The sequence below is a fragment of the Rattus norvegicus genome, chromosome 1, assembly GCF_021556685.1.
Source record: "Rattus norvegicus strain SHRSP/BbbUtx chromosome 1, alternate assembly SHRSP_T2T, whole genome shotgun sequence".
In the NCBI taxonomy this organism is placed as follows: domain Eukaryota; kingdom Metazoa; phylum Chordata; class Mammalia; order Rodentia; family Muridae; genus Rattus; species Rattus norvegicus.
Genome location: NC_141534.1, coordinates 104816433 through 104839016, shown reverse-complemented (window position 1 = coordinate 104839016; position 22584 = coordinate 104816433). Strand labels below are relative to the sequence as shown.

General features: G+C 39.6%; 1 protein-coding gene and 1 pseudogene across 1 annotated transcript; both read right to left on the bottom strand.

Moving 5' to 3' along the window:
- Positions 1-1806: 1806 nt before the first annotated feature.
- On the bottom strand, positions 1807-20360 carry Zfp950l4 (zinc finger protein 950 like 4). The gene is made up of 4 exons (XM_087603389.1): positions 20325-20360; positions 6613-6739; positions 6346-6406; positions 1807-5394 (listed from the first exon to the last, which is right to left on the bottom strand). Exons 1-4 carry the CDS (start codon positions 20358-20360, stop codon positions 4101-4103), a joined length of 1518 nt encoding a protein of 505 aa, XP_087459515.1. The 3' UTR covers positions 1807-4100.
- Positions 17204-17303, bottom strand: Rnu6-658 (RNA, U6 small nuclear 658; annotated as a pseudogene).
- Positions 20361-22584: the final 2224 nt, after the last annotated feature.

The following is a 22584-nucleotide window of genomic DNA, read 5'->3' as shown; positions in this document are numbered from 1 at the left end:
TAGGGGAAATTCAAAAGTCAAAGGGTACACTGTTTCATTGCATGGTAGCCAAAGGGAGATCTATAAATGCTCTTTAGAAAATTATTATTCTTACCAGGCAAATAGGTTACAAGGATGACAGTGTCGGTCAAGACTCCTCAGTTTAAGGTACAACTGGGTCATGCTAATGGGTGGACTGCGGGGTGCTGTCACTGACACCTGCTTACTTATAGTTGTGAAGAATGGGAGACCTGAGGAGAGGCTGACCCAAAACAGCTGAGTGAATACAGAAAGTACAACAGGAGCTAGCTTGACCTCTGGTAATCCACAAGTATTGCTTTCTGGCCTTTTGATCCTCTGGCTTTCACACTTAGCAAGCTCCCACCCTGACAATTCATCCATACTCCAGAGCTCTCTGCACACACCTGACTTCCCCAGCCTTAGAGTGATTTCTCTTTCAGTCTTGAGTTCCCTAACAACCTCCATGTCATCAGGAGTCCAACCACTCAGGGCTCCTTAATGAAAATTTTGCAAGGAAGCAAAATACGATCCCATCCAAACAAGTAGATCTTCATGCCTGGAGGTTTCTTTTCTTTCCTTACAGGAGTCATAAACTCCAGGAAGGGTAGTCATGTGTCCTTGTAAGTTCTGACTGCCACTGATTTACCACATTTGACATAAGCTGAGTCTTGTGGTGAGCCACTTTCTAAAGACATGTATTTGCAGTTTCTCTCATCATTCTTTGCATCCTTTCCTCATTTTGTGGTGATTTGTGCTGGGAAGCTCTTTTCACATCAAGTGTAAGTTTCCGATGCTCATCAACTTTACTTCTTCTGAGTCAACAGGGCTGAGGTAAAGATGGACTTAGGGTCAGCCATTCACATCTTACTGCTCTGACATGTTCATGGGGTTCATGAGTGTAAACAGATGGCTCAGTCCCTAAGAGAACTGGCTGTTCATTCACAGGGCTATACTTCGATTCCCAGCACCTACAAAACACCTTGCTAACTATTTGTAGCTTGCGTCGTGGAGGGTCAGATGCCACATTCTGGTCTCCACTCATACCTGTCATGCATTTGGTACATGGTGGCAAATCTTTAAATACATAAATTAAATTGATTTTAATTAGGAAAACAACATATATGTAAATAAAACCCTTTCTACAATATGCAATCATATATAAATGCACACACACACACCAGATTCTTTTAATAATTCTTATTTATGTTACATTGTCTAGCATTTCTAAGTAATTCTCTTAAAAGTCAATAGTTCAAGATAAAGTGTTCAATGGATAACTAATGTGAAGATGAAGAAGCATGGAGCACCGAGTAATACATGCATATTTATAGCATATCAAGCTATGTTGTGAGATATACATTCGATTACAGTTTATCCTACTTTACTACATCTCTACCAGATAGGTGAAAATGCTACTTTGGATACACACATTATGTATTTAACTTTTCTCATATTCTCTTCTATTAAGCATTTTAACATTAGTGTTTTAAAGTGTGTTGCCAAAACAGGAATACATTGGGGGTAAATCTTCTATTTTTGGACTTGTACTCAGGAGGGAGATGTATGATAACTTAGAGTTCTATGCAGCCCTAATTACTGACATTCAAGCCAGGCTGAATAAGAAAACACCTCCTCTAGGGAATTTGTGAAAATATGACAAACAAAACCAGGAACAAGAGCCCCCACCTATTCACAAACACCCTTACTGGACTGCTTAGTTTATAGACATTATATTATATACATTAAAGCCAAAAGACACCTGCCACCAAGGAAAAGCCCACTAGAAGACACCTGTAGCCACAGAAGTAATATAAAGGCCATCAAATAAGCTTTAATGAAGGGATTTGTTACAAATACAGCATAATTCAACACTAACTTCAAAACTGTCAAAATATAAAGCACATGCAGAGCTATGAATCATCAGACTTGTGTGAACATGGTGAACTATTTACTTGCTTCAAGGCTATTATGAAAAAGAGGTGGAACAATAATTTTTCTGGTGATTGAATGTGATGTCAAAATCTTTATCAAACTGTTTGAAGAAATAGGATCTTTCTCATATATGAATGTTTTTCTCATTACCCAATGTCAACACAATAGATCAACACTTTCAAATATTTACAGGGCTAGAGGCATGGCCAAACATTTAAGACAAGTTTATTTCTAGGACCAAGGGTCATGTTTTTTATGACTTCTTGTAACTCCTGCTCCAAGACTACCCATGGGGTTCTTCAGAACCAGCATGTACATGCACAAAGCCATATAAAAATACACTGACAGCACATAATTAAAAATAAACAAATTATTAAACAAATAAATGTGTACTCGTGTTTTTCTTGTATAAGCATTCACTCCTATAACAACTGTGTTGAGGCGTCTACAGGCTTACCAACAGTTCTTCCTTATCGTGGTTCATGTAAGAGAAAACAAGAATGTGTGTTTGTAGTCAGAGAAATCCATCCTTCTAAGTTGATTGTATCATTTGGGAAGATTTAAGTAACGCTGCCCTAGTAGAGGAAATACGTCACTTGAGAGTTTACATCCACATGCCATTTCTAGTTCCCACTCCCTGCTCCATGCTGCAGGTTGAAGATGTGAGCTCTGAGCATCCTCCTTTACTGCCATGTCTCAGAACTAATGTAATGATACTTTGATGGTGTGGAACCATAAGCCAAATTAAACAGTTTTACAGGCTGCCTTAGACATTATGTTTTAGAACAGCAACAGAAAAGACAGCAATACACACTCATAAAGTTTTATACCTGGATGAGTTATTTGTGTAATTAAAGAGAAGTGTAAAATCTAAAAGGGTTGTTTCCTTTTCATTTAAATCCAATGGTTTTGTCCAGATGAGTCTGCAGGTGTATTTAAAATGAAAAGGAACATTGTGCTTGAATAGATGGTTGACACTTATCTGATTACTGTTCTCCAGAACAATCTTGTGTAGCTGAATGTATTGATCTTACCAAATATTTATAGTCAGATTCCCTTCATTATGACTTCTTAAAAGTCCTAAATCATTCATAGACTTTCTATGCAGTATGTATTTTTATATAGTCAAAGACTACTGTTGCAAATGCAAATTACAATGATTATATCCATAGGGTTTCTCTCCAGAATGTGTTCTTGTATGAAGAGACTACTGTGATGTGTAAAGGCTTTAGCACAGTGAGTCCATTCATAAGGTTTCTCTACAGCATGTGTTCTTCTGTGCATTTGGTGATAAAAGGGTTTACCACATTGCTTGCATTCACAGGATTTCTCTCCGGTATGAATACTGTCAAGATGATTACAGAAATGTCCAAAGGCTTTACAATATTAAGTACATTTATAAGGCTTTCCTCCAGGATGATTCTTCGCATGACTTTGAAGATGACTGTGATGTAAAAAGGCTTCATTATGTTGACTACATTTGGAGGGTTTTGCTCCAGTATATAATCTTTTATAAAGTTCATGTTCAACTTAATATGAAAAGGATTTATCACATTGCTTACATTCATAGGATTTCTCTTCAGTATCTTTTATGTATTCAAACATAATGATTTATCACATCAGTTATATTTGTAGGGTTTCTCTCCAGCATTATTTTTTGTGTATCTGGAGACTACATGCAAAGACTTCACCATATTGAATAGCTTTATAGTGTTTCTCTCCAGTATAAATTGTTTCAAGTCTTTACCCTATTGCTTACATTCATAGGGTCTCTGTCTAGTGTGTGTTCTTTTATTCAAAGAAGACCATGTTATGCAATGCGTTTACCACATTGATTACATTCCTAGAGTTTCTCACCAGTCTATTTTCTTTAATGCATTCAGGGATAACTGTGTTGTGAAAAGACTTTATCACTTCTATTATACTTGAGGCATTTCTCTCTAATATCTGTTCTTTTCTACATTAAGAGATAACTGTGATGTGCAAAAGCACATTTCTTCTGTTCATAAGGTTTCTCTCCAGTATAAATACTTTAATGATGAAGGCTACGGTAATGTCCAAAGACCTTACCACATCAAATACCTTCATAGGGTTCCTCTCCCAGATGAATCCTTTAGTTTTTAGAGACTACTGTGATTTTTCAAAGGCTTCAACCACAGTGATTATATTCATAAGGTTTCTTCAGTATGATTCCTTTTATGGGATTGGAGAGTACTGTAATGTGCAAATAGTTTACCACATTGATTACATTGAAAAGGTTTTTCTCCAGTATGTGTTCGTTTATGCAAACACAAAGTAGACTGCTTTGCAAAGGCTTTCCCACACTGTTTACAGTCATAGGGTTTCTCTCCAGTATGTGTTCTTTTATGCGTTTGGAGGGTAGCACTTTGTGAAAAACTTTTATCACATTGATTGCATTTGTAGGGTTTCTCTCCAGTATGTACTCTTTTATGCGTTTGGAGACTAGGGTGTTGTGAAAAGGTTTTATCACATTGATTACACTTGTAAGGTTTCTCTCCAGTATGGATTCTTTCATGAGTCTGAAGAAGACTGAGACATACAAATGATTTACCACACTGATTACATTTATAAGGTTTCTCTCCAGTATGTGTTCTTTTATGTATTATGAGATAACTCTGTTGTGAATAGGCTTTATCACACTGATTACACTTGTAGGGTCTCTCTCCAGTATGCCTTACTTTATGTATTTGAAGATGACTTCTTTGTGCAAAGGCTTTACCACATAGATTACATTCATAAGGTTTCTCTCCCGTATGTATTCTTTTATGCAAATGCAAAGCACAATGATACACAAAGGCTTTACCACATTGATTACATTTATAAGGTTTCTCTCCAGTATGTGTTCTTCCATGTATTTGAAGATACCTGGGGTCTGAAAAGGCTTTATGACATTGATTGCATTTGTAAGGTTTCCCTACAGTATGAACTCTTTCATGAGTTTGAAGATAAGCGTGACATACAAATGATTTACCGCACTGATTACATTTATAAGGTTTCTCTCCAGTATGTGTTCTTTTATGTATTCGGAGACGATTCTGTTGTGAATAGGCTTTATCACATTCATTACACCTGTAGGGTTTCTCTCCAGTGTGTGTTACTTTATGTTTTTGAAGATATCTGCGTTGTGCAAAGGCTTTACCACATTGATTACATTCATATGGTTTCTCTCCCGTATGTGTTCTTTTATGCAAACGCAAAGTAGAGTGATGCGCAAAGGTTTTATCACACTGATTACATTTGTAGGGTTTCTCTCCATAATCTGTTCTTTTATGTATTTGGAGACTACTGTGACTTGCAAGGGCTTCACTATGTTGAAAGCCTTCAGAGGGTTTCTCTCCAGTATGAGTTCTTTTATGCTTTTGACGATGACTGTGATAACGGAAGGCTTTATCACACTGAGTTTGTTCATATGGTTTCTCTGAGGCATGGCTTTTTTCACGCCTGCAATGATAATTAGAACATGTAAAAGTTTTATCACATTCATTACACTGACAGATCTTTTTTATCTGTTTGAACTAATTTTACAATCTGTTCTAACTGTAAGGTAGAATGAGATCGTAAGCTTTTATCCCACTGTTTCCAGTCTTTCACTGTGGGTTGTTTTACATCACTAGAGACCCCCATGATGGTCAGGGCATTTATTACATGACCCACACTTATCCCAGACTTTTTCTACATGAAGATTTTCACAGATTTGAAGAAAACTGCAGGTACGCAGACCTTTACCACTCTGATTGCATTCATAAGTTTTCTTACACTGTGAGTCATCCTGTATTTGAAAGGTGAAGGACAAACAGAATTTCCACATTCCTAATGCTCATGGTGATTTTCTGCAGTATGAGTATGTGGTTGTATTCCAAATGAACATGAAAAACTAAGTGATTACAAACTTGTATCCCATCCAGAAAGTCTCCTCAAAGTGGAGACAACCATATAGCATCTAGTTGTTCTAGGAATGAGAGGTGCTCTCTTCTTCTAATAGCCCTTTGCTCATATGGCCTGTATCCAGTGTGACATATGGTTTACCTATTAAAAGAATAACAAATAAAAGTTTTCCACCTTGCCTTCACACAGCTTGACTTTTGTTCCTCGTAGACATGAAGTGTAGGGATTAGGGCTCCTCCACAGCAACATTCTTAACTCTCATAAACTTCCCCTCTCACCAAACTTAGCAAATTTAGACAAGTGTATGAGTAACAGCAACTTTACTGTGGACTATTTAACGGAAGGTTGTGGATATTTACACATCACCTTCCCAGTGTGCATACACTTTGCAATCTCTGAGTGGTATGAAAGTACAGGACATGGCAGTTCTATACTGTAGCTCTCGTTAAACTTAGCAAATTTTCTTCAAAAGCACATTTCAATCAGCTTTCACACACAGAAAATTACCTTCCATGTCTTCTATCACTTTGACAATGTTCTTCAATATTATGGTCTTCCCAATTGTATCCTAAAATATAGTACCAGAAAATGTATGATACATTATTGTAAATGCATCAATAAGCCATTATCTTCAGTGAACCTGAGAACCATGTCTCCTTTATTCACCTCATTCTTCCTCATTCTCACTCAGGATTACAAAAGAGCATCAATAACCAAGAAACAGTTGTCTCCCAACCCCCTTATTTTAAAACTTAAAGGAAAATTCAGTTTTACCTATAGCAGTGAGGTTCCTGTAGGTCTCCAGCATCACATCTTTGTAAAGTCTCTTCTGAGATGAATCCAGCAAGGACCACTCTTCCCAAGTGAAGTTTATGTGTACATCATCATAGGTCAGTGCATCCTAAAATATCCCATACATGTGTACAACACAAAGCATGATAGTGATAACACTGAAACGAGTATTTCATTGACAATATATTCATATAATTCTGATGATTCCCATACTCGGCCCATGACCGAGAAATCCTGCTATAACCATGAAATCATTTTAGAAGAAAACCTAATTATGAGGTTCACCTGCCATTGATGTACCCTTTAACAGAATATAGTATAGCAAAAGAAATGCCAATTAATAGAGATTAGGGAGAGAGGGGGGAGGGGGAGGTGCAACTGATTAACACCACTGAGAAGTTAGTATAAACAAGTATGAACTATAAAAAACTACGAACAAGCTGGGTTTATTTGCTCATGCCTTTAATACAACACTCCCCGAGTAGAGGCAGGTGTTTTTCATTGACTTGGATTCCAGACTGGTCTATTAAATTGTGGGGAGCGGGTCTGGCGGCAGTCCCAAGATGGCGCCCAGGACTGCAGCTAAGCCTCATGACTAGCACCTGACTTCCTCACACACCTGAAACTAGCCACGTCCATTGTGAGAGCTGCGCAGGCGCACCATGACACAAGATCAGGCCATGTGACGTGGACCTATGAACTGAGTCTGGACTGAGGAGGCGGAGTTGAGGGAGGATATAAGGGAGTGTGCTGGGGGGGGGGGCTGAGAGGGAAAGAGAAGAAAGGAAAAGAAAGATTGCTGAATAAACTGCTTTGAGAAGAACTCTGTGGTGTCGCTCCTTTCTGCGGAACAGAGACAGAAGTGACATTAAATAAGTTCCAGGAAAACCAGTGGTACCTATTATGAACCTGTCTCTTATGGAAAAATCAATAAAAAAAAAAACCAACAACAGCAAAAAAAAAAAAAAAAAGCCCAAAAAAAGAACAACAACAAAAAACCCCCAACAACTAAAACAAACAAACAAGAAAGATAGAAAGACCCTCTGAGGTTTTTATTGAACTTCCTACAGATAATTAAACATTCACTGTAGTTCTGTATTCATATTCCAGGAACCTGAAATTTCCCAGTTTAAACTGTAACATTGATAAGATCTTACTCAAAGGCAACAGATGTTTAAAGTTATAATGAACAAATGAAAACATTAGCAATGTAAATATTGACCATAAATGAACAACATAGCCCAGGATAGATAGTTCAGAGATATTTGCAGAGAATCAGATAGAGGGCTAATATCCAATATATAAAAAGAACTCAAAAAGTTAGACTCTAGAGAATCAAATAACCCTGTTAAAAATGTGGTACAGAGCTAAATAAAGAAATCCCAAGTGAGAAATATCCAATGGCTGAGAAGCACCTAAAGAAGTGTTTAACATCTTAGCCATCAGGGAAATGCAAATCAAAACAACCCTGAGATTCCACCTCACGCCAGTCAGAATGCCTAAGATCAAAAACTCAGGTGACAGCAGATGCTGATGAGGATGTGGAGAAAGAGGAACACTTCTCTACTGTTGGTGGGATTGCAAACTGGTACAACCATTCTGGAAATCAGTCTGGAGATTCCTCAGAAAATTGGACATTGTACTACCTGAGGACCCAACTGTACAACTCCTGGGCATATACCCAAAAGATGGTCCAACATACTAAATACTCGCGGAAGGAAATACAGGGACAAAGAGAGGAGCAGAAACTGAAGGAAAGGCCATCCAGAGACTGTCTCACCTGGGGATCCAGCCACCATACCCAGTCACTATTGCTGATGACAAGAAGTATTTGCTGACAGGAGCCTGATATGGATGTTTCCTGAGAGGCTCTGCCAGAGCCTTACCGATAGAGATGAGGATGCTTGCAGCTAACCATCAGACTTCCCACAGGGAGCCCAATGGAGGAGTTAGAGAAATGACTGAAGGAACTGAAGGGGTTTGCAATCCCATAGGAAGAACAACAATATCAATCAACCAGACTCCCTCCCCCCACCCAGAGCCTACAGGGTCTAAACCACCAACCAAAGAGTACACATGGGGGGACCCATGGCTCCAGGTACAAATGTAGCAGAAAATGGCATTGTCTGCCATCAATAGGAGGAGAAGCCCCTGGTCCTGTGAAGGCTAGTTTCCCCAGTGTAGGGAATGCCAGGGCGGTGAGTTGGGAGTGGGTGGATGGGAGGGGGAGCATCCTCACAGAAGTAGGGGGAAGGGGATGGGAGAGGGGGGAACTGGGAAAGGGGATAACATTTGAAATGTAAATACATAAAATATCCAATAAAAAGGTAAAAAAAGAAGATGGTCCAACATATAACAAGGACACATGCTTCACTATGTTCATAGCAACCTTATTAATAATAGCTAGAAGGTGTCCTTTAACAGAAGAAGGGATGTAGAAAATGGGATACATCTATACAGTGGACTACTACTCAGGTACTAAAAATGAGTTTATGAAATTCATAGGCAAATGGATCGAAGTAGAAAATATCATTCTGACTGAAGTAACCTAATCACAAAAAACACACATGTATACACTCACTGATATGTGGATATTAGCCCAAAAGCTCAAATTACCCAAGATGCTATCCATAGCCCACATGAAGCTCAAGAAGAAGGAAGACCACAAAGTGCAGATATTTCAGTCCCTCTTAAAAGGGGGAACAAAAATATTCATAGGAGGAGATATGGAGACAAAGTTTGGAGCAGAGACTGAAGGAACTCAGAGCCTGCCCCACCTGGGGATCCATCCCATATACATACAGCCATCAAATCCAATATTGCTGATGCCAAAAAGTGCATGCTGACAGAAACCTGATATAGCTGTCTCCTGAGAGGCTCTGCCAGATCATTACAAATACAGAGAAAAATGCTAGCAGCCAACCATTGAACTGAGAACGGAGTTCCCACTGGAGGAGTTAGAGAAAGGATCGAAGGAGCTGAAGGGGCTTGCAACCCCATAAGAATAACACCAACAAACCAGAGCTCCCAGGGACTAAACCACTACCCAAAGAGTAGACACGGACAGACCCATGGCTCCAGCTGCATATGTAGCTGAGAATGGCCTTGTTGGGCACTAATTTGAGGAGAAACCCTCGGTCCTGCCAAGGCTGGACACCCCAGTGTAGGGGAATGTCAGGGCAAGAAGGCGGGAAGGGCTGGGTGGTTGGGTGGGGGAACACCCTCATACAAGGAGCTGGAGGGGGCATGGGCTAGGGGGTTTATGGATGAGAAAAGGGGATAACATTTGAAATGTAAATTAAAAATATTCAATAAAAATTAAATAAAAACATGGACATAATTAATATTCCATGTAATTAATGCCCTAAATTCATAAATTTCAGTTATACTTTTTAATATAATCATGTTTAAGGTTTTATTCTTGTGGGTAGTACAATAAATTTGGATATTTTTCAAAAAAATTAAAACAACAAAATTAAAAGTATAAAAACATTAGGATAGTAAAATCATGTAGAACTGAATAGGAATTGCTTCTATATGATTTAGGGATTATTTGATTTAGGGATGAAATCTACAATGGTGACAGCATGACAGCAAGAGAAAGAAGCTAACTGATCAATTTCAACCACAAAACAGTAGAAACAAAGAATAGGAAATGGGTTATGTGTATGGACACTCTAATCCTAATCTCCATGAGTAATTTCATCTAGAAAGGCTTCTCTACACAAGCCTTGATAAGCTTTAGATAAGCTGCTAGATATCATTAACAGCAGACTAGTGCTCAAAGACATCATCACACAGAGGGAGATATTTCGATCAATTGACTGCATTCTGACTCTGGTCACTATGAGTTCAAGGTCATCCCATGACGAAAATGCTTGTAGTCTAACTTCAGTGATTCCCATATTCTGGAACTTGTACCTGTTCAAATGTCCAGTCTCTTTTAACAGTCAAGGCAGTCTCTTGATTGACTCACCTTGCAAAATAAGAAAACAACTTATATCTTTCCAACATACGGGGGCACAGAATACCCATTTCTATTCCAGTAGAGATGAATGGGTGCACAGTGAGCAAGACAGAAAAACAGCAGGACAAACACCATCTCAGCCTCATGCAGCTTCAGGTTCAAAGGACTTGGACGGCCCTACTCCTTCAACATCTCACGAATCTTTCTCTTTGGTCACTTCCACTCCCTTCACACAGCTGTCCATGGCAGATGTCTCATCATGTAGGGAGATCAACATCTTATGGTCTCAAAATGCAACTCAGCCTTCAACCTCAGAGTTTCATGCAGAGAGTTCTTACAGTCTCCTCAGTGCAGCTCTGATTCTGTTAAACATAAGTGAGCAACTAAAGCCACAGACTAAGAATTCATGACATTTTTCATCTTTCTTGTTTCCAGAACCAGTAAAACATAAGTGACCCTGCCAAGTTAGGCTTCCAACTTGAGATGGACCCTGCCATGCTTGGACAACAGTTGCATCAGCTTTTGTATAAAGTCATTTCCTGGGACTCTGAATCACTTTGCTTACTCATAACATTCACTGCCGTCTTAGTAGGAGAGTGTGACCTCATGTGCACCTTCTTAGGCTTCCAATGGAGAGCAAAGGCCTTCTCTTTAGTGGTTATAAGCTCCTAGAAAACTGCCGGTTTCAGCCCTTGAGAGACAATGAAACTACCTAGTGCTGTTTTTTTCTGTGAACCACAGACTTTGTTTTATTTTTGCCCCAGTAGTTAAAATGTTTTTACTCTAGTTTTGAATTAGCCCCTTGTAATAATCACCCAACAGACTGAGTATTCCTTGTAAGAAATCAGCCCATTACTTTTAAATTCTGTCTTACTCAATTTCTCTGGGCATGGGCAGAAAAACAAAAATTCACACAGATGACCTCTAACTTAATTTTTCCTGGAGTGTATTTAAGCTGATATCCTTTGACCTTGAATTCCTCTGTCTCTATACTATCATCACTCCAATCACCCAGGTCATACAAACAAAACAAAACAAAACAAAAACCCAAACAACAACAACAACAACGAAATACACACACACACACACACACACACACACACACACACACACACACACACACACACACAAACAAAAAACAAAAAAGGCTGGCCAAGTAAGCTTTGTGTACAACTTTGGTTTTGACCATCTTACGTCCTGATGCCTTCCACATTCATCAAAGACAAGTTTATGAGTTCTATCCATTAACAAAAATCACTTTTAAGCTACTTTTTGTCCTAATTTGAATTGCTGCTGCTGTGATTAGATTCTCTAAACAAAAATATCAAATATAATGAATGGGTTTAGTTGACTGATTCCATCAGATCACAGGCCATTACTTAGGATAGAAACTCAAGCTATAAAATAAAGGAACAAAATCCACGGGCAAACATTGTTATCTAGCTTTCTCTCTGGTTTGGTTATTGCCTCCTGATCAGGTATATATATAATCCAGACCAGGACCACTTACTTAGGGATTTTTCTACCCTCAATGAAAGAACATATCCACATTCATCACCAATGAACACAAGCTCTCACAAACATAGCAACCAGTCATTTTGATGGGTATATACCTTCAACTGACACTCCTCAGATGAAAAGTTGACAATTGAACCTAATTAGAACAAAAAGACAACATATGTTTAAATTTTTTAAAAAAAATCAAACCAATGTGTTGAGCATATTGATGACTTAAACGGTAAAAACTGAAGCACTAAAGACTGTGATAATTGGAAAACATAGAAGTCCCAAGAACTGAAGAACAGTAAAGCCTTTAGAATCAAGAAGAGAAAACTAAAACTTTCTGTACAGAAAGTCCCCAAATCAAGTAAAACTTAAGGAACTAATAATATAGCAAATTTTCAAAATACAAAAATTGATAAAGGCCTATCATTTTTCAGAGGAACAACAACATAACTAAGTCATAGTTAGAAAAATAACATAGATGGCAAAACTGATAAAGAAGACACAAAGATACAATCGTTCTTTTAACTACAAAATACAAGATACAAGAATACAATAGTTCTTTTAACAAAAAACCCCCACAGGAGTATAGTCAAAATTGAAATCAAAGAAATCACTGGTCAGCACTCACCCCATGCACTGTGATGTGTTCTTTTGCAATAATAAATAATATATTGTCAGGTGAGGACAATTCTGATTAGAGAGATTTCCTTAAAACATTCTAATGTTTTAAAACTATACAGGGGTTGGGAATTTAGCTCAGCGGTAGAGCACTTGCCTAGCAAGCGCAAGGCCCTGGGTTCGGTCCCCAGCTCTGAGAAAAAAAAAAAAGAAAAAAAGACTATACAAAATAGTTTTGACTACTAATGATAAAGAAAAGGCTGTCTGTTAGAAACCATTTTGTTTCCTATGATTTATGATGATTGGATGACAGTCTGCAGCAGAGTGAGGAAATGCACACTTTTAAAACTAAATGAAAGATAACAGCTGAAAAAAACAGTCTATGGGGCTGGAGAGATGGCTTAGTAGTTAAGAGCACTAACTGCTCTTCCAGAGGTCCTGAGTTCAAATCCTTGCAACCACATGGTGGTCCACAACTATCTGTAATGGGATCTGATGCCCTCTTCTGGTGTGTCTGAAGACAGCTACAGTATACTTATAATCAATCAATCATTAAAAAAAAGAAACAGTGTATGATTTTTGATATTTAGATAAACAACTTATTTTGCTCTTTTGAAAACAAGTCTATCCTCAATTTTATGTATGTATTTTTGTGTATGAGAGAGAATTCTTTTTATGTATGTAAAGGTGACCACCAAAGAAGAAGTTGTCAGATCCTCTGGATCTGTCATAGCAGTTGTTTATGAGCTTCCTCACCTGAGTGCTGGTATCTGAATTCAGGTCAACTCCAAGAAGAAAATTTACTGATGACCTGTCCAGCCCAGATAGAACTTTTTATCCCATAAACAAAAATTTATCATGGATTAACAACAAAAACCTAAGTGAATAAAGAAGTAAATAAAGGATCCCCAGGAACCTGATGTCTCAGTAGTAAGAGGTTGGGTATGGGATAAGTTTGGCTCCAACTGAATATATAGCCTAGTATGGCCTTGTTGGGCACCAGCTGGAGGAGAATCCCTCTAGTGTAGGGCATGTCAGAGTGGGGAGGCGGGAAGGGATGTGTGGATGGATAGGGGAACACCCTCATAGAAGAAAGGGAGGGAGGGTGGGATAGAAGCTTTATGGACGGGATACCAGGAAAGGGGATAAATCTGAAATGTAATTTAAAAAATATCCAATTAAGAATATTCAATAAAATACTTGCAAACGGAATAAAAAAAAACCCACATCAAGATTACTAACCATGATTGCTTAAGCTTCACCCAAGTGAAGGGAAGATGGATCAACATAAAAAAAATGTAATCCACTATATAAAGTGATGGAAAAAACCTCATTAGACACTCAATTAGCCTTTAACAAAACACAAGAGTAATTGATGATAAAAGGCCTGGAAAGATCAGGGATACAAGAGACATATTTAAAAGAAATAAAGGGGCTGGAGAGATGGCTCGGCAGTTAAGAGCACTGGCTGCATTTCCAAAAGTCCTGAATTCAAGTCCCAGTGCTGCCATGTACCAACATAAAATAACTAAGTAAATCTTAAAAAAAAGTAATAAAGGAAATGTATAGCAAGCCTTTAGCTTACATCAGGTGAAATGGAGAGGAACTCCAACAAATTTCACTATAATCGGGAACAACACAAGGCTTTCCCATCTCTCTATATCTACTCAAGACAGTACTTGATGTTCTAGCTAGAGCAGAAGACAAATGAAAAAGATCAACAGGATTTAATTTGAAAAGGAAGAAGTCACAGTATCCTATTGGCAGATGGTATGATGGTATACATAAGTGACCTCAAAATTTCATTCATTAAGTATTAAGTCCTATAGCTGATATACATTTTAAAGGAAGTGCCTAGATAGAAGTTTAATAAAGGGCTGGAGAGATGGCTCAGAGGTTAGGAGCGCCGACTACTCTTCCAGAGGTCCTGAGTTCAATTCCCAGCAACCACATGGTGGCTCACAACCATCTGTAAAGAGATCCGATGCCCTCTTCTGGTGTATCTGAAGACAGCTACAGTGTACTTATATATAATGATAAATAAATAAATCTTTAAAAAAAAAGAAGTTTAATAAAAAAAACTTATATGAAAGTGATAAATAGGCTGAGAAAGAAATTAGGGGAATAATACCCTGCAAAATAACCTCAAATAATATAGAACATGGTGAAGTAACTCTATATAGAAGCACGTTAAAGACTTATATGATGAAAATTTCAAGTCTTTGAAGAAAGAAACTGAAGTTATGAGTAGTCATGAACCTGAGGCCTGTGAGAAGGGAGGAGAGGAGACTCAAACCAAACAGAAAGGAGAGAAATGCTTTCCAAAAGAAAAGCAGAAAAGGAACAGGTAACCAAAGTGGTTAGATCAAATCAGGAAAGGCTGTACAGAGAAGGGCAGCCCAAACATTGGGTTGGGCGGTGAAAGGAGGGGTGGGATTTGACAGCTATATCCTCTAATGGAAGACACTGAGGGCTACTAGGAGAACCTGACAGCCAGGCCCACTTTGACTTGTTAAATAGCTACTCAGCCATTTGCCCCAGGGATTGAAGCTTAAGAGTAGGGAGGAATGAGAAGGTAGAAATGATTTAATATAATCTGGGGGCTGTAGAGCTGTCTCAGAGGTTAAGAGCATTGACTGCTCTTCCAGAGGACCTGAGTTCAATTCCCGAAAACGACATGGTGCATCACAACCATTTGTAATGGAATCTTATGCCCTCTTCTGGTGTGTGTGAAAACAGCAACACTATACTCATACAAAAAATAAACAAATCTTAAAGTCTTCTGTACTGGATAACTTAGTGCGAGTACAGAATTTTGGTTTCTACCATAATCCATATCTAGATTTTTGATTTCCCGTCTATGAAACTAAACAAATTGCCAGTAAGGATTTTTATTGTTCATCAAAATTTGACTACCAGACTACTCATTGTTAATGACAACCAAATATTGTCCAACAGTAAAGTTCTCCTCCTTCTCCTTCCCCATACCTTTCTGTGCTATGAATACATCAGGATCAGGGTTGGTCAGTGAAATAAATTCTAACTCAAGTTTCATTTCATGTGTAAGTGCCAAATAACAACCATTGAAGTCAGAACATACTCATGCAGTGGTACCTTCTCCATCTCACTGACTAGTAAGGGCCAAGCATGAAAAAGTAGCAGGACTGTCTCAAAGTGCCTGGGCCACAGAGGAAAGATTAGGTGTACAAAGCAATTTTTACTTATAGAGCCTGAGGCAAGCCTGAGATTCAAAAATGTATTTCTCTAAAGAAAAACAAATATCAAAGCACTTCTAAAAAGGAATGAAATTATTTTGAGTTTCTTTAAATTTTTATTGTCTGTAATTAAATTACTCACAAAAACAGACTAAAAATGTACAATTTTTCCTTTTTAACAGAGTGTAATAAAACATAAAAACCCTAAAAACAGAATACTTGACATTGACAATTCAAAATCAAATCAGCAGAATATTAAATATTCACAAAACTGTATCTTTTAAAAATATTTGTAAAGTTCCATTCAATTTTGTAGAATTGACAGAAGAGCGGCTCAAAAAAAGGAGAACTGTCCTTTATTCCTAAAAAGAAAATATGCCCAATAGAATCTGAAGGTTTTAGTCTTGGTACCAACACACCTGTGTGCATGAGAACTGACCTGTGCTGAAGGCTGGGTCACTACCCACTTTTGGAAGCCCAGTGCCCTGGCCCTGGCCCTGGCCCTGGCCCTGGCCCTGCCAGTACAGTATGTGGTTTGCTGAAGTATTGCCAAGTGTTGACTACAGGTGCCTACATTTTCAGAGAATCCCTGGGATGGTCAGCACTCACTCCCATCTATGGGGTGATGTTTTATGGGGCCACCTGATTGGCTCTACAGGAGTCACCTGTACTTTGGAAAGGACAGCTGTCCCCCTGCTCAAGTTTCCCAGGTCTGTCCTTGGGGATGAGGTTAAACAGATAGACCAAGTCCCTACAACTTTTCAAGACTTTAGCAAGTAATATCACCCGTTAGCTGCATATAAACCTAACATGTCAGACCAAACTCCAGGAAGCAGAGAAACAGGGACAGAGTGAGGAGGGTGAGACCCAATTATCATCGGGCTGTCCTCACGGACTATCATGGCACACATTCGTGTGGTACATGTGAGGCTGACCTAATGAGTCCCACACAGAAACTGCTGAGTACTGTATTAACAGGCCAGCTGCAGTCGTCTTTGGAGATGAGCATACCACTGATTTGCAGATACCCAACATACATATGCTCAACAACAACTGTCTTTACTGGGAGCTCTAGATCCCATCTCTAGGTGCCCTACAGCAGCTAGTTTTCAGCATTAAAACCCTTTCCAATTTTCACTACTGACTGTGAGATAAAAAGTGGAAAGGAAGGTAGAAAACGGAGAATTTTGCTACAACAAAAAGGTCACATAGCTTTTTTGTCCCAACATTGTGTCCTCCTTCCTATTTGAGTATCCCACTTTGTACCAAAAATGTGGATCGCTTCACGAATTTGCATGTTATCCTTGTGAAGGGGCCATGCTAATCTTCTCTTTATCGTTGCAATTTTAGTATATGTGCCAAATAACCTTCTTAAAAAATAGAATATAGAGCTAAACAAAGAATTCTCAGCTGAGGAATAACGAATGGCTGAGAAACACCTAAAGAAATGTACAACATCCTTAGTCATCAGGGAAATGCAAATCAAAACAAGCCTGAGATTCAACTTCACACCAGTCAGAGTGGCAAAGATTAAAAACTCAGGTGACAGCAGGTGCTGGCGAGGATGTGGAGAAAGAAAAGAACACTCCTCCATTGTTGATGGGACTGAAAACTGGTACAACCACTCTGGAAATCAGTCTGCAGGTTCCTCAGAAAAGTGGACATTCCACTACCTGAGGACCCAGCTATACCTCTCCTGGGCATATACCCAAAAGATGCTCCAACATACAACAAAGACACATGCTCCAATATGTTCATAGCAGCCTTATTTATAATAGCCAGAAGCTGGAAAGAACCCAGATGTCCTTCAACAGAGGAATGGATACAGAAAATGTGGTACATCTACATAATGGAGTACTATTAAGTTATCAAAACGAATGACTTCATGAAATTCATAGGCAAATGGAATGAACCAGGAAATATCCTGAGTGAGGTAACCCAATCACAGAAAAACACACATGGTATGCACTCATTGATAAGTGGATATTAGCCCAAAAGCTCGAATTACTCAAGATGCAATCCACAGACCACAGGGAGTTCAAGAATAAGGATGTCCAAAATGTGGCTACTTCAACTGCTCCTTAAAGGGGGAACAAAAATATCCACTGGAGGGGATATGGAGGCAAAGTTTAGAGCAGACACTAAAGGAACAGCCATTCAGAACCTTCCTAACATGTGACCCATATATGTACAGCCACCAAAACTAGATAACATTGATGAAGCTAAAAAGTTGATGCTGAAAGGGACTGAATAGAGATCTCTCCTGAGAGATACAACCAGAACATGCCAAATACAGAGGTGAATGCTAGCAGCAAACCACTGAACTGAGAACAGGATCCCCCCTTTGGGTGAATTAGAGTAAGGATTCAAAGAGCTGAAGGGGCTTGCAACCCTATAAGAAAAACAATGCCAACCAACTAGAGCTGCCAGGGACTAAAACCATTACCCAAAGACTACATGGACTGACCCAGGGCTCCAACTACACATGTAGCAGAGAATAACCTTGTTGGGGCACCAGTGAAAGGGGAAGCCCTTGTATCTGCCATGGTTGGACCCCCTTGCATGGGAATGTCCCGGGGTTGGGGGGAGTGCAGTTAAGGGAGTGGATGGGGGGAACACACTTATTGTGGAGGGGAAGTGAAATAGGAGGCTTATGGACAGGAAAGGGAATACATTTGAAATATAAATAAAGAAATATATTCAAGAACAAAAAAAAACACAGTCAGAAAGGAAAAAAAAGAAGAACAACAACTTTAGTTCCTATTAAAATTTGGGTATAGAGCTATACAAAGAATTCTCAGGAAGGAATATTGAACAGCTGAGAAGAACCTAAAGAAATATTCATCATCCTTAGTCATCAAAGAAATGCAAATCAAAACAACCCTGAGATTCCACTTCACACCAGTCAGAATTTCTAAGATTAAAAACTCAGGTGACAACAGATGCTGGCAAGGATGTGGAGAAAGAGGAACACTCCTCCATTGTTGGTGGAATTGTATGCTGGTATATCCACTCTGGAAATCAGTCTGCAGGTTCCTCAAAAAAGTGGACATTCCACTACTCGAGGATCCAGATATACCACTCCTGGGCATATACCTAAATGTTGTTCCAACATACAACAAAGACACATTCTCCTCTATGTTCATAGCAGCTTTATTTATAATAACCAGAAGCTGGAAAGAATCCAGATGCCGTGCAACAGAGGAATGGTTACAGAAAATGTGGTACATCTATACAATGGAATATTACTCAGCTATCAAAAACAATGACTTCATGAAATTCATTGACAAATGGATTGAACTAGAAAATATCATCCCGAGTGAGGTAACCCAATCACAGAAAAACACACATGGTATGCAGTCATTGATAAGTGGATATTAGCCCCAAACCTCAAATTACCCAAGATACAATCCACAGACCACATAAAGCTCAAGAAGGACCACCAGAGTACAGATGCTTTAGTTCTTCTTGGAATGTGGAACAAAAACATTCATAGGAGTAGATATGGAGACAAAGTTTGGAGCAGAGACTGAAGGAATGGCCATTTAGAGTCTGTCCCACCTGGGGATCCAGCCCATATACACACAGCCACCAAAACTAGACAATATCGTAGATGCCAAAAAGTGCATGCTGACAGGAGCCAGACATAGCTGTCTCCTGAGAGGCTCTGCCACAGCATGTCAAATACAGAGGCGAATGCTAGCAAACACTGAACTGAGAACAGGGTCCCCACTGGAGGAGTTAGAGAAAGGATTGAAGGAGATGGAAAGGTTTGCAACCCATAGGAAGAACAACAATACCAATGAACCAGAGCTCCCAGGGATTAAACCACAGTTCAGAGACAGTGCCACAGTCCTTGGTTGAAGATCACAAAGGACGACAAGGACAACAAAGTAGAAGTCACAAAGTATAAAAATTGGGATGTGGAATTCTTGCACAAGCTGTATCTTATGTCAAGTCAGCTTCTTAAGAAGAATATCATCTTTTACACTACTTTCTGGAGGGGGAGGAGACAATGTGTATGAAGTCGGTAAACACTGTTACACAATGGGATAAACACGGATGAGTCTAAAACAATGCTTCACAGCTTAATATTTGACTGACAAATATTAAGAGGTGATGTTTACAACTTTCTCATTTACTCCACATATATCTTACATCACAATGTTAAAACAAGTGTAAACATTGTAAAAGATACTGTAGAAACTAGGCATTTCTGTGCTTGCGATCTTGCTAAGGCTGTTTCAACACACAACCCCATGCCCCAAATGCATACACAGAGGTAGTGACAGATCAAAGTTATTCGGAGGTTACCTCCATGCTCAGGGTGTGGCTCACAGGTATTCAAGTTAAGTTTCGGTTCTCACCCAGCCCCAAGGAGGTCTCACCACACTAGCTCCACACTGTTTAATCGCCTGCCCCATTCCCATTGGAAGCAGCTGCCATATATACACTCACCATGTCGTGAGTTCAATGTTCGCCTGAATTCCAACAGCACCCAGCCGTAGCACACAGATCAGGTCACACAACCACTCAAGCCTCCTCAGCTACAGCTTTGAAACAGCTACGTGGAACCCGGAAGCACCCTCCACCACTTCTGAGTGGCAGGTAAGACTTGAGGTCCTGATTGGCCAGCAAGTCCTGAGTGACATGGTTACTTCCGTTAAGGTTAGAGTGTGGCGAAGGTGCACAGCATAGCGATTCCGGCCCCACCTAATCTAGAGCCAACGCTTTTCAGGTATGTATGTTGCTAGTGCACTGAATGGACAAGGAAAGATGGTTTCTCTACCAGGCTTCCATTCCAGAGGTAGAACTTTTCTAGGTCAAGACATTTGCATTTCAGCAGGACTTAAGCCTGTTCTCTCATACCCTATCCTCTCTTCCATTATCTCCCCTTCCATTTGGAATGAAGGCAGAGAGCTTGCAGGGCCCACTATTCAACTTGCAGCAAAATAAACAATCCGGCCCATCGGGGAAGGGTGCTAAGAGTATTAAAGATAAGAGAGAGATTTTTAGGAAACACTAAGATTTTTTTCTGTGCTTCCATGGTTGGATCAGGTAAAGTGCAGCTACTTTTCACTTGGTATGTATCAGACCTGAAACAATCCTGAGAGAAGAGCAGGAAAATCTGAAAAACTCAATGGGACACTATTTTTACCAGCATATCTTCTGTGGGAAGGTAAAACAAGGCCGCAGCTATATTAAGAAAGGTATCTAAGCAAACAGAAGGGATGGAATGGATCTCTCTGTGTACTTAGGAAGTGGATTGATTGGAATCACTTACAAGGTCCAGTCAAACTAGTCCAGCAATGGCTGACTTCAAATGGACTGATGGAGAGTATACTAGTGGTTCTGTCCATGTACCTGGGTGTCTCAGCTGATCTTCAGCGTATACCAGAATTACAAAGAAGTAGCCTCTAATGACAGTTTAAAAAAATCAACTTGTAAGCAAGCAGTAGGACATGATGTCAAGGAGAAAGAACTACCATCTTCAATGACCTTTATAAATGTAGGCTGCCATCATAAACTGTGGCCAAGATTAATGGTATTTCTTCTGACTTTGAAAGATCCTGATTTTTAAAAAAGGGTTTTATAACCTAAAAAGGTATAATCAAGCAAAATCCCTCACAGTACTAAACTGTTGGAGTTTTAGTTAATTTTATATATAGCCAATTTGACTACCAGGAATAACTATCACATGACCTAAGACAGAAGAGCTGAGAAAGATTTCCATTGTTGAAAACGAGAACATGGGAACATTTTCAAAGCAATGCTTTTAAAAAAATTTGAATATATTTATTTTTATCCTTTAATTCTTTTTTACAGTCCAGTCTTCATCCCTCTCCCAGTCTGCTCCCCACCATCACTCCTATTGCCATACAGACCTCTGCCTGCATGAGGATGTCCCCACACAACTGTCCCCACACTACCAGGCCACCCCAATCCCTGAAACCTTAAATCTGAAAAGGCTTAGGAGCATCTTCTCTCCCTGAGGCCAAAACAGGCAGTTCTGTGCAGTATATGTTCTGGAGCCTTATATTAGCTGTTGTATGTTGCCTGGTTGGTGGCTCAGTGTCTGAGAAACCCTGGGGGTCCAGGTTAGTTGAGACTGCAGGCCTTCCCTTGGGGACAACCTCCTCCCCAGCTTCTTCCAGCCTTTCCCCAATCCAGCCCTTGGGCTCCCAGGCTTCTGACCACTGGATGGGTGCTAGTGTCTGCATCTAAGTGTTTCAGCTGATTGTTGGGCCTCAGAGAGCAGCCACACTAAGCTGCAATCACAAGAAAGCATCAGTAACAGCGTCAGGGCACTGGGCCTTCCCTTATGCTTGATCCCCATTTGGATATGTCTCTAGACCTCCTTTCTCTCATGTTCTTCTCAGTTTTTGTCCCTGTAGTTCTTTCAGACAGGAACAATTCTGACTAAAAACTTTTGACTGTGGGATAGCAATCCTATTCTTCATCTGACGTCCTGACCCTTCACTGGAGGTGGACTCTACAAGTTTCCCCTCCCCACAATAGAGTACTTCATCCAAGGGTCCCTCCCTTTGAGTCCTGAGAGTCTCTAACCACTCATGTCTCTGGTACATTCTATAGGGTGCTCCCCCACCTCCTATCTTCTGAGGTTGCCTGTTTCCCTTCTTTCTGTTG